Source organism: Bos javanicus, chromosome 9, assembly GCF_032452875.1.
Source record: "Bos javanicus breed banteng chromosome 9, ARS-OSU_banteng_1.0, whole genome shotgun sequence".
Classification (NCBI taxonomy): domain Eukaryota; kingdom Metazoa; phylum Chordata; class Mammalia; order Artiodactyla; family Bovidae; genus Bos; species Bos javanicus.
In genome coordinates, this window is record NC_083876.1 from 74,209,329 (window position 1) to 74,221,690 (window position 12,362).

The 12,362-nt window shown below is 40.0% G+C and overlaps 1 protein-coding gene across 4 annotated transcripts in view; it reads left to right on the forward strand.

The window, feature by feature from the left end:
* PDE7B (phosphodiesterase 7B) overlaps positions 1–12,137 on the forward strand; it is a 379,394-nt gene extending 367,257 nt beyond the window's left edge. For all 4 annotated transcript variants that reach the window (XM_061428070.1, XM_061428069.1, XM_061428068.1 and 1 more), the window contains 2 exons: positions 3,790–3,870; positions 8,449–12,137. In XM_061428070.1, coding sequence (XP_061284054.1) covers positions 3,790–3,870; positions 8,449–8,672 — 305 coding nt within the window. In that variant the 3' untranslated portion in view covers positions 8,673–12,137. The remainder of the gene's footprint in view (positions 1–3,789; positions 3,871–8,448) is intronic.
* Positions 12,138–12,362: the final 225 nt, after the last annotated feature.

A 12,362-nucleotide genomic window follows, 5' to 3' on the forward strand; every position in this document is an offset into this window, starting at 1 on the left:
GTAGTATTATAAGCGAACAACCTAGAACATTTGTGAGTCTGATCGCTAAGGGTGAGCTTTCATATACTTTGCTCCATATCATGTCTCCTGGCACAGAAAGGAAAGTACAGACGATGTGTCAGGTCCTTTTTAATTAATAGCCATATGATCTAGCAGAAGTTCAGCTTACTTAAGAGAAGACTAGACTCTCTGGTTATCCAAACTGCTTGTCCTCCATACTGAATAATTTTTTTAGAAATTCTATAAAGCACTATTTGTATCATTTTGATTAATCTTCTTCCAGCTTTCCATTTAGGATTTGGGTTTCCACTGACTGCTAACAATTCCTGCCAAAATATCTCTGATGATTCATGATGTTGAGCAAAGGAAAAGCCCCAAAATCAAGGATGAGGACAGAGAGAGAAAGAAAGATGAGATTCCATGAATTAGGAAGACAGTGTTAAATTCTCAGAACAGATATTAGAACTCAAACATCATTCATCCTCTTCCTTTCAATGACTCAAAAAAAGTAGAATCTCTGTCCTATGGTAACAACATATTGATATCTTCTCAGTCAACCAAGATTCCCAGAAGTTTTCATTGAACATCTGCTTCCAGCCTTGTCTAATCCTCAGCAAAGCTGTGATTTTCCTATGTGCAAAGCTCCACTGGGGGTGTCCTGAAGGAGACAAAGTATTAAAGTTAATGTCTCACAAGCTCAAAATACTAATTAGTAAAGTTCCTGGAGGAGAGAAACTGCAATTTTCCTCACTGTATTTTCTACATTGATTAACAAAGTGTCTGAAATATATAGTGCTTTATAAATCCGTTGAAATAGTTGAAAGGATAAATGATCCAACTGGAAGAAAATCCTCTCATGGTGGAGGTCACAGGAGAAGATCTAGTGCTAAGGATGGTAGAATCTGAGCTGGGTATTAAAGGATGTGTAGTGACGGCACTGTCCAGTAGGATAGACACAAGGCACGTGTGGCCATTAAATTTAAAATAATTTGATTAAATGTAAAATTTAGTTCCTCAGTTTTATTAGTCTTATTTCAAGGGGCTACTATAGTGGGCAATGGAGAGAATATAACCATCATTGCAGAAAAGTCCCACTGATCTGGATAGAGAGGAGTGGAAATGGAAAGAGGTATGGGGAAGGGACCATCCCTGTGCCTTATAGACCAGATTGGTTCCAGAGAAGGTAAGAATAAGAGGATCTGTTGAGGCCCCTGTATACCAGGCTGAAGTGGAGACTATGACAATGGGAGTCATCTTAGAAAGTGCAAGTAGGGCAACATGTGTAGTTGAAGGGGAAGAAATACTAAAGAAACTAGCTAAAAATAAGAATGAGTTTTTAAGAAACCAGACGAAGATGTGAGATATGTATATGTATGTGCAACTCTTTGCAACCCTATGGACTGTAGCCCACCAGGCTCCTCTGTCCATGGGATTCTCCAGGCAAGACTACTAGAGTGGGTTGCTATGCCCTCCTCCAGGGGATCTTCTTGACCCAGGGATCAAACCCAAGTCTCCTGCATTGCAGGCAGATTCTTTACCACTGAGCTACCAGGGAAGCCCATATATATATATGTATATATATACACACACACACATACATATATATATATATAATGGAATACTTTAGTTGCTGTTGTTTAGTCCCTAAGTCGTGTCTGACTCTTTGCAACACAATGGGCTGTAGCCTGCCAGGAATTTCCCAGGCAAGAATACTGGAGTGGGTTGCCACTTCCTTCTCCAGAGGATCTTCCTGACCCAGGGATCAAACCCACATCTCCTGCCTTGGCAGGCAGATTCTTTACCTCTGAACCACCAGGGAAGTCCACAGTGGAATACCACTCAGTCATAAAAAAGAATGAAATTTTTGCATTTGTGAAAACATGGATAAACCTGGAGGGTGCCATGCTTAGTGAAATAAGTCAAACAGGAAGAGATAAATACTGTATGTTTTCACTTATATATAAATCTAAAAAATAAAACAAATGAATGAAAAAAAAAAACAAAAACGGAAACAGATTCACAGATACAGAGAACTAGAGGCTACCAGCTGGGAGAAGGAAGAGGAAGGGGCAAGACAGTAGTAGGAGATTAAGAGGTTAAAAACTACTAAGTATAAAGTAAATAAGACACAACGATGTAATGTACAACATAGGAAATAGCCAATATTTTATAATAACTTTAAATGGGCTATAATCTATCAAATTATTGAATCACTATGTTGTACACCTGGAACTAATTTAATATTTTAAATCAACTATTCTTCAATTTGAAAAAAGAAAGAAGCCAGACTAGAATGAAACCAGGGAAAAGAGATATTTCGACAGAAATAAAGGAGATTTGCTGCCTCAATACAGAAGGTAGAAGGAAGAGAAACTTCCCTCCAAGTGTCATGCTTGACTGAAAAATCCCTATTAATGGAGCTTAGGAGGTGAGGAGTGAAATAAACTTGAGGAGAATTCATTTTGATACTAAATGGTGTCATACCTGTCCTCTCAAGGCCGTTATCACCTGGCTTCCCTGAACCCCTCAGGTTAAGCCAGAGTGATTTCCTCACATCGGTTTTGAGAATCACCATGGCCCTAGAGACCATGGGAGGCATGGCTACAGTCAGAGAAAATGACAGAAATGTGGCATCTCAAAAGACGGTAGCTCCGTGGTTAAGTGCAGACCTTCTGAAGCCAGACTTCCAGCGTTAAATTTAGGCTCCCCTCCTCATTGCATAAGGACTTAAGTCAACAAACTTCTCTATGCTTCATCTCAATGTCCACATCTTGTAAAATGGGGGTTTTATTGAGCTTGTTGTGAGGATTAAATTAATTAAATAGGCAAAATGCTTAGAACTGTGCCTGACACACAGTAAACATGGTATAAATATATGTGTTTTTCTCCTCTGGTTTAGAGGGGTGCATTCACAGCGGTGAATTCAGCTAGTGGTTCTGAGAACCAGCTTCTCTAATGATCAACCAGATTGTTTTTCCCAATGAGAAAATTACCCACCATTTTTCACCTTCAGGAAGAATCGATAAAGCATTTTGAGAAAGCTTTGCATGATGTATTTCTCCTTTGGTCTTCTAGCTGACAGAGGCATTATAAAGAAAGATCATCCTTACATGTATATGTATGACTGAGCCCCTTCACTGTTCATCTGAAACTATCACAACATTGCTAATCGGCTATATCCCAGTAAAAAATATAAAGTTTTTAATTTTTTTTTAAAAAAAGATCATCCTGACCTTTATACTTTATTTAACTTTTAGTTATACTAAGTAAAATTCTAAGGAGTCAGAATGAAAGAATCAGACCCTTATTTTGATTAATTTTGTAGCTAGAGATACTCTCATATGAGATCTTTCTATAAATAGTTCCTCTTCCTTGTTTCCTGCCTACTTATTATTCCTGGTTGTTCAGGTGAAACCAGATGAGGGTCAGGCAGAGTGGAAGGAGGGAAAAACGTAAAACCTGTTTTCTTAATCTGTAACTTCAAACCAGAACTTCCATCTCATATCAGGAAACTGGCCATTCATTTTCCTGTTTTTATAAAGTTTTGTTCAAAAGTTTATTCTAATCCCAGAGCATACCTATTAACAATGGGCCTATTGCAAATGATCATTGATACTCTGATATTTTAAATTTTCACAGAAATTACCAGAGCAGGGCAGAGTCAGTCATTGCTAGAGCATTCCTAGCAACAAGGCAAGAAACAGTAATTCCCAGGTAACTCCTTCCAACTAGACCATTAACAATTGCAAGTTCTCCATTACCAATGTGTTTCTTCTTCTTTCTTCTTAGGTGATCTTGAACAGAAATTTGAACTGGAAATCAGTCCTCTTTGCAATCAACAGAAAGATTCAATCCCTAGTATACAAATTGGTGAGTTGAGCTCAATTGTAATTTTAAATGAATAATTTTGGCACCTCGGCCAAGAGTCACAAAGAAGATCTACACGCAGCTTTTGAAAGATCCGAACTAATCAAAGCCCTTTGAATAACCGAATCCAAATAAACACTCTAGTCATGACCTATCTACTAAATAATTATCAATTCAGATGAAAACTAGAGTAAAGTCTTTGTTATGGACCCTTAATAAACAACTTGTATTAACTTTGTTGTTTAGACTTGAATCAAAACCAAATGAAGGAAAATAACAAGAATCAATTGTTGGCTGCTGAAGGTCAGATTAGCTCACACTCTCTTTAGGACTTGAAACATGGAAAATCTATAGTTTCGGATCCTTCCATTTTGGTCACTACCCTTCATCCTCAATGCATAATTTCAAAGGCTGGGTCCCCAGACTCAGGCCCAGAAACACATGTGATGTGGGGTCCCATGCTTCTTCACTTCAAAATGTATTTTCAGTCTTGTTCTCTTAGGGCCACACTCTCAAGTGTCAATTTCAATAAAGTGTTAAACTGTAATGCTAATTCCTTTAAAATAACTATTCGTTTCTCTCACTTCTTTAAACACTCTACCAATTCCATCTACATTTAAAGCAAGTCTTTCTTTTCCTTGCAGTTTCCTCCAGTTAAAACCAAAGTCAGAACTTGAACTCTTTTACTTATCAACTATGGCCCTGACATGTACCAGTTTTTAAGTTTTTCTTAACTGCCTTAAGACAGTTTAGACAGAACTGCCTTAAGACAACTTAAGGCAGTCACAGTGCAGTAAGCCTCAAGGTTCAATGTCTGGAGATTGGGAGGGCACGGGGCACCCAAAAATATCAGCTGAAAATTGAGAAAACCAGGCAATTAGAATGATATGCTTCCAATTACTGAGGGTGAAATTGAATCCATAGTCTCACAAAAGAGTCTCAAAGTCAACCTAAGGAAATAGGAACAAAATTAATCTAGTTTTTAAAAATCTGAAGGGAATATGCAAATATTAAAGTAGATATATTGGAACACTGAAATTATTGATAATTTTTTTCCCAATTGCCCTTAATATTGTTATGTTTTGTTTACAATTAAACTGATTCCTTCACCTGAAAAAGGGAGAGGGGTGTTGTTATAAAAAGCAAAACCCAGGAAGCATCCAGAGCAGAGAAAGCTACAGAATTGCTGGGGAGGGCGAAGGGCAGCAGTATCAACAGAATTCAATCTCACCCTCCTTGGATCCAATGCTGTATCTGATTGGAAATTCTGCAGATGCGATTCAAAGGAAATAGACCCTAACCCAAATCCTAATCCCGGGGCCCAGTTTGTTAAACTCTGGTTAGAAAGGAATTTGCCAGGCACCTGTTAAAGACATTTTCACCCCCCAGAGAAAAGCACTCACATTGTTAAGCACACAACCTGGATTTGAAAGACAGACTTGATTTCGAGATTCTATTCTCTTGTTGTCATGAGAACACACTTATTTTGTCAGATCATATGTCCTGATTTTCAGCTCAGGAAAATGTGGTTACCATAGATACCTGTTTTTAAAATGGGATGAGGATTGAGTGCATAGGAAAATCCCATGGATGCTACGCCAGCACACCAGTAATAAAGAGAAAGAGTGATTATAAAACAACCCTCAGCAAATAAATCTTTCTGTCTCCATTCCACATCTCCCACCTCTGTAGGTTCAAAGCTGGGAGGTGTGGTGTGCAGGGGCATATCAGGCTAAACTGCAAAAACCCAGATAGATAAACAGAGTCTAATGGGAGCTGTGCGCTCCAGCCTCCCAAACAAGTATTTTTCCAGTGGGTGTGAATAATGCAGGTAGTTCCTCTGTCCTGATTCCCTTGGGACTGAAAATGTCCTCTCTTTTTCCTTTCCCAATTCATAATGAGGTTTTCCTGAGTGCCATCTCAGGCTTTGATCTGATTCTCTTCTTAAGTAATTCACATTTACCCAAGTGAAACAAGGATTTAATATCCACCCCTCACCCACCTTCCTCCCCACTCCCATCAAACTCTGCCTTTCAAAAAGAAGGTGCTAAATTAAATGAATCTCCAAGTGGTGAAACCTGTAGAAAGATGGGCTTCCCTGGTGTTTCTCAGTGTAAAGAATCTGCCTGCAATGAGGGAGGCCTGGGTCAATCCCTGGGTCAAAAAGATCCCCTGGAGAAGGAAATGGCAACCCACTCCAGCATTCTTGCCTCAGAAATCCCATGGACAGAGATGCCTGGAGGGCTGCAGTCCATGGGGTCACAAAGAGTCAGACCCGACTGAGTGACTAACACTTTGACTTTCATAGAAAGATAAGGAGATAGGAATTCCCTGGCAGTTGAGTGGTTAGGATTCAGCAGTCTCACTGCCTGGGGCCCAGGTTCAATCCCTGGTTGGGGAATTAACATCTTGCAAGCCATTAAAAAAAACAAAAGCTAGAAAGATAAAGAAAAAGAGGCTTTCTTTAATCCTTGTTAACTCTGAGACCATCATTTCTCCCCTCCCCAACATGTACCCCTTCAGGAGGACAATGTCCCCACAAAGTCAAGGTGAATGTGAATGTGTTAGTTGCTCAGTCGTGTCCAACTCTTTGCAATCCTGTAGCCCACCAAGCTCCTCTGTCCATGGGATTCTCCAGGCAAGAATACTGGAGAGGGTTGTCATTTCCTTCTCCAGGGCCTCTTCCCAACTCAGGGATCAAACCTGGGTTTCCCACATTGCAGGCAGGATTCTTTACCATCTGAGTCAGTTTGCACAAATACAGTGGGGACCTCTGCGACAGCCTCGAATCTAATCATGCAGAAGCTTTGCTTCATGAGAAAAACTGCCTCACGGTGTCTATTCAGACTTCAAAATCACTCTCCTATCTCCTATAAGAGGTCTTTATATCTAATGAGTAGAAATATAGAGATGCAACTCCAGAGTAATTTCAGGAAAAAAATGAGCTCAAGTTTTTAAGTACTGGATTTTTAAGTGTGGGATTTGTAACTTTTTAATACTTAGGGTAAACCTGGTAAATATTCACACCTTAAACTTCAAAATAGTATAACAATATTGCAGACTATCTTTTTAGATATATAATATCTCTTAAGATGCAAGATATTCAAAATTAGATATGGAGGTAGTCTAGAATAGCAAGCAAGAACATTACAGAATGAAATCTTAATTGTCTGGCTCCCTACATAACCTTATCAAAATGTACACAGTAAGTCGCTGGCTTAACTTTTTACTCCTTAGAGTCAGGTTATCTAACATCATCTTATAATATTTAAATCGTATTTCACATCTAATGAGAGAATGCAGACACATATACTAACATTTAGAATCAACGTATCCTTTTCTCATCTCCAGAGCATCCTCAAAGGAGGATGTTTGTCCAATAAAAAAATAATCCAGTCAAGCCTAATAATTCACATGCCTATAAACACACAGGGATAGTTGTCAGAAGATTTCACTGTGCTGAAAAAACTTGACTCTCCCCATACCACAGAAGTCCCCTTCTCCCAATACCAACATTTCAAGGGAAATACAATAAAACCTAAATATATCCAAGTTTGTGATGAATCCAATAATTCCAACCTAGACTGGAAATTATCTTTGCTTTAATAAATCATGCTTAATATGGAAAGCACATTAACAGTGAGACGTGATCAGAAAGTTTAACAAGGCTAAAATAATTAAGAGAACAGACATGCTAACAAAGAAGTCTCATATCAACCCATCTTATCTCATCATTCAAGCAGAACTTTTATGCAGGAAAAAATCTGTTTTGAAGACTAATGAACTTTTATTATCTATACCTGGTTGCTTAACGTAATTGAAAGTAAGACAAAAATGTGAAATGATAATCCTGAAGAAATATCTTCAGGGTAAATGTATGAATGAACTCTTCAGATGGTCTAAATCAACCACGTGTGGCTTCCTGGTGTCACTTTCCCTTTCTTCCCCTCCCTCAGCCACCTTCCTTAGTTCTAGCTCATTTTTTTATTTTTTAACTTTTTTCCTTATATGTCTTTATCCTTCTTCAAATGAAAGTGAGAGTGGCTCAGTCATGTCGACTCTTTGCGACCCCATGGACTATATAGTCCATGGAGTTCTCTAGGCCAGAATACTGGAGTGGGTAGCCTTTCCCTTCTCCAGGGGATCTTCCCAACCCAAGGGTCCAGGTCTCCTGCATTAAAGGCGGATTCTTTACCAGCTGAGCCACAAGGGAAGCCCAAGAATACTGGAGTGGGTAGCCTATCCCTTCTCCAGTGGATCTTCTTCAAATAGTAATAGCCAACATTTATTGAGTGTTTGCTATGTGCCAGGAACTTTCTAAGCATTTCACATGTGTTATTTCATTGTCCTAACAACTCTATGGGTTTGGTACCCTTCTTAACACTTTACAAATGCAAAAACAGAGGCATCAAGAGATTAAATGCCAAGCCTAAGGTGACTTACCTTATGCTCCTAGGCTGAGGGCAGGGACCACATCTTGGAGGCCTCCATACCCCTGGGGCCGAGTACATCATGGGCCCAATCGTGTGAGAAGTGGTCTTACTGCCCTGCTGGTGATGACGTTGGCCTTGCCTGTTTCAGGTTTCATGACCTACATCGTGGAGCCCCTCTTCCGGGAATGGGCTCACTTCACAGGACACAGCGCCCTGTCTGAGAGCATGCTAAGCCATCTCGCGCACAACAAAGCCCAGTGGAAGAGCCTGTTGCCCAAACAGCACAGAACCAGTGGCGATGGCAGCCCAGACCACAAAGGCCCAGGGACTGAGGACGAGGAGCAGACTGTGACTGAAGGCGACGCCCCGTAGGGCCCGCCAGGCCTGCGCCCTGCTCTGCACGCTGAGATTGACAGCCTCCTTGCGCAGAGGCCTCTGGGAGGGCGGATGCTTCGAGGGGCTCTTGCTGATCAAACCGGCCCCTCTCTGGACATCATCCAGGAGCTTTTCGGAATCCACCCTCCTCCCACTCACCTGCCTCCCTCCTTTTCCCAAGTGTACAGAAGCCATCCGTCACCTCAGCATTAGCTGCCGAAATGAGCAACTCCATTCCACGATGAGGGAGCTGATTCCAGGGACCGCCTTGGCCCTGGAGGAGAAGACTAGGGAGTAAGAAAGAGGTGCTCTTGCCGTGGCCCTTCGGGCCCTGGGTCACACTGTGACGGGTGGCACTTCCTGAGTCCAGAGCATTTTAGCCTCGGCCATCAGACTGCTGATCTGCATGACAAAAACACCAGCATATTTGGAACTCCAAGGATATTGGTCTTAAGTGCAAGAGCACAAACGAGAGAGAGTGTTAGAGAAAGTACCTTCTATTTTAATAATAATTATTATTATAAAATAATAATAAATCTTTTTAACTTTTCTATTTTGTGCACTAGACAATGGATCTAAAACTCTGGACAAAGATTATTCAACGTGATAATCATGTACCCAAATGTGAACAGGGGGTTCATTGTTTTGTTATGGAGTCCATGCCACTTTGGGTCAGAGATTTGGCATCTTCTCAATTTAAGAAACCACGTTTCCTATCCTATGCGAGGGGAAGGTGCTGTACAGTTCATTCCTTTGCACCATTAGTCTATCTGTCTTTTATCAATAACTCAGATTCAGTGACATGTTTATTTTCACACCTGTACATCTTCTGTAAATATCAAGCGCTACTGATTCCCATGCCAAAATACATGAGTATTATGGGATTGCTACCTGTATAAACAATGGCACTGTGAACAGAATACTGTTAGTTTTAATACAAGAGAATGCATTTGTAAATATGGTATAGAGTTTATTAATATACTATTGTTTGCAGATAAAGGCCTTAACTTTAAACACCTTTTCATCTTCTGAAAGCTGCCCAACTTAAATCCTCACAGATGTCCTTCTGAATTGCCTCCCCATGTCCATCTTGATGCTTTCCAGCTAAGGTCACAAACCAAAACTGAATAAAGTCTTTGAGGAAATATTTTGGAAACTTCACATGCATTCCGCTTGAGACCATAGTGTCTAATCTATGGCACCAAGCATGGTTTCCTCAGATGAACAAGACCCTTCAACAAGCCTGAAGTCACTTTCAGCACAGCGATGTTGCACTCTGTTTTAGCAAGCCAGCTGATTAGCGTGTGTTTCTACAGCTCCTGTCAAGGACATGGTGGTGTGTCGGCCTCATGGGCCGCATGGCAGGTCTCACCAGCCTTCCATAAGCCTGTCAGCTAACCATCAGGGACTTCCCTGCTCCCCTGTAACACCATCGTCTGCTCCGGCTGTAGTACCAAAGCACCTTTGGTTTACGGTTGGCGTGAATTTCTTTGGTGTTAATAGTAACTGGATTTTTCTTTCTCTTTCATTTCATATGAACTACCCAACTGTTTAGCAGACATTAACATCATTTAAGGAAAGAAAATATTTCCATCATCTGGTAGAGTTTACCTTCCTCGCAGGTTACTGTGGATAATTATGACTCTAGCTAGCAGAGTCACCTTGGAATTTTGTTGCCATTTTTTCTGCAGATACTTGGCTGGAAAGTCAGTTTGTTACAGCATTCTTCTCTAGTCAGCTAAACTCCGTGCATTGAACCTTTTCTTTAGAAGTTTCTGCATAACTAATGTTAGATGAAAATTGGCAATGCCCCCTTTCTTTTTATCTTCAACAGTGTGGTAGTGGGGAGAATGATAATATGATTGTTTCTGCTACTATCAAGCTGTTTCGCAAGCTGATAGAACCTCAGCTAACTCTCATTTCCTAAGTGCAGCTCTTTTTTTTCCCTCCTAACATACAAATGAAATGTGAGAAACTTGACTGGATTGTATTAAGTTCCTGCAGAAAGACCGAGGCTTGCAGAATTAAGGTTTAGGGTGAATTGGAAAGTTGGTTGTAGTTTCATTCAAGTAGGAGGGATGGTCAGAAGGTCCTAAAGAAAGTGTGAAAACCTTATGAAATGGGTGGATAATAAGTTGAAATTATTGATATGGGTAAGAAGGGAAGTTGTGAAAAATTAACACTAACTTTGGGTTTGTTTTTTGGGTTTTTTTTTTTTCTTGTAATAACTATAAACTGACAGGATTCTTTATGGCTTTAATACTCTGAAGCTCTTAGCTTGGTGAGTCCTCAAAAGAGAACGCATTGAATGTATTTCTGCTTCCAAACTCGCTTATTTTGGTTTGGTGATGCAGAGGACTTTTGAGTACTCTAATTTTCATGAGATCAAATCAAAGAAAGCAATTACTGGGGAAGATACAGGAAAGATAAGGAAGAAGACACTGTTTTAGCTAATGGAACCTCTCCTTTGAGTTTAGAAAACGAACCTTGTTTAAACAATATTTATATCATAATTTAAATAAATAAGACTGGAGACATTTTTCGTAGTTTCAAATTTATAGGACACAAGTATTTTAGGTCTTAAAGAAGAACTCACAGAGAAAACTACCAAATATCTAACAGTTAAGCCTATGAAGCAGCTACTAGTACAATAAAAATCTGAAGCAAAATGAGATGTGAGGCATAAACTAGTTACATTTGTCTCCTTCCTTCAACCATATAGGTTCCTAGATCCATTTTTTTTTTTTAATTGTGAAAACATTTGTTTTCTTTTTTCCTGCCTACTGGTGGCTGTCTTGCAATCTTTCAATAGAAGGAGTCCGATTGCTAATTAAGACACAGCTGTTGGATCATCTGGGGACTTTATCTTCACATTTTTTTTTTCTCTGAGTCCCTGGATCGTCACTTGCTGACTTCCCAACTTTAATTCCTTCAATGCTTGAGAAGAAGGGAATCAAAGGGTTCAGGTAAAGTTAAAATCAAAAGAGAGAATAGATATCACTGCCAACCCTGATGGACAAAGCCTGCTTTTCCTCTTGACAGCACCCGCAGTCAGTCAGAACCTTTTTCCTGAAACACTGACCTGCCCGTCACTCCCTGAGAGGCCGAGTGAACATCCCGCTCTACCTGCCTAAGGCTTCCTGCGATGGGACAAGGATCGTGTCCCGCAACACGTCACCAGATAGTGCTTCCTACAAACCACAGACTTGTTTTGTAAACTTTTCTCATGTTGAATCAGATCTGCTCACTGATTGGAACATTGGTTATGAGCTTGTATCTCACTATATTTCTTATGCTTTGTTCTTTTATGCAAACCCTTAAAATTGTGTTGTTTGTGTACACACGTGAAGTTTGGAAAACAAACAAACAAACACCTTGTGAGTTTTTGCTCAAAATGTGGCCTAAATATTCATTGGCATGTCTAGGTAAACAATGAAAAATAAAGATAATTTCTTAAAAATATCACACTATGAAAAATACTCTGATTTTCACCAGGTAGCATGTTATCAGCCAACCAGTCACATTCAAGGTCAAGGTCAAGGTCAAGAACACTGCTACAGACATGACTCATGTGATTGATTCCACTGGATGCTGCAGAAACAGCCATGTCCATAAAGCTGTCACTTGCCAATTAGGGGGAAAGGGCCATCATTGAATTCTGCCTTTCCTCTGAGTCCTGATAGTTTT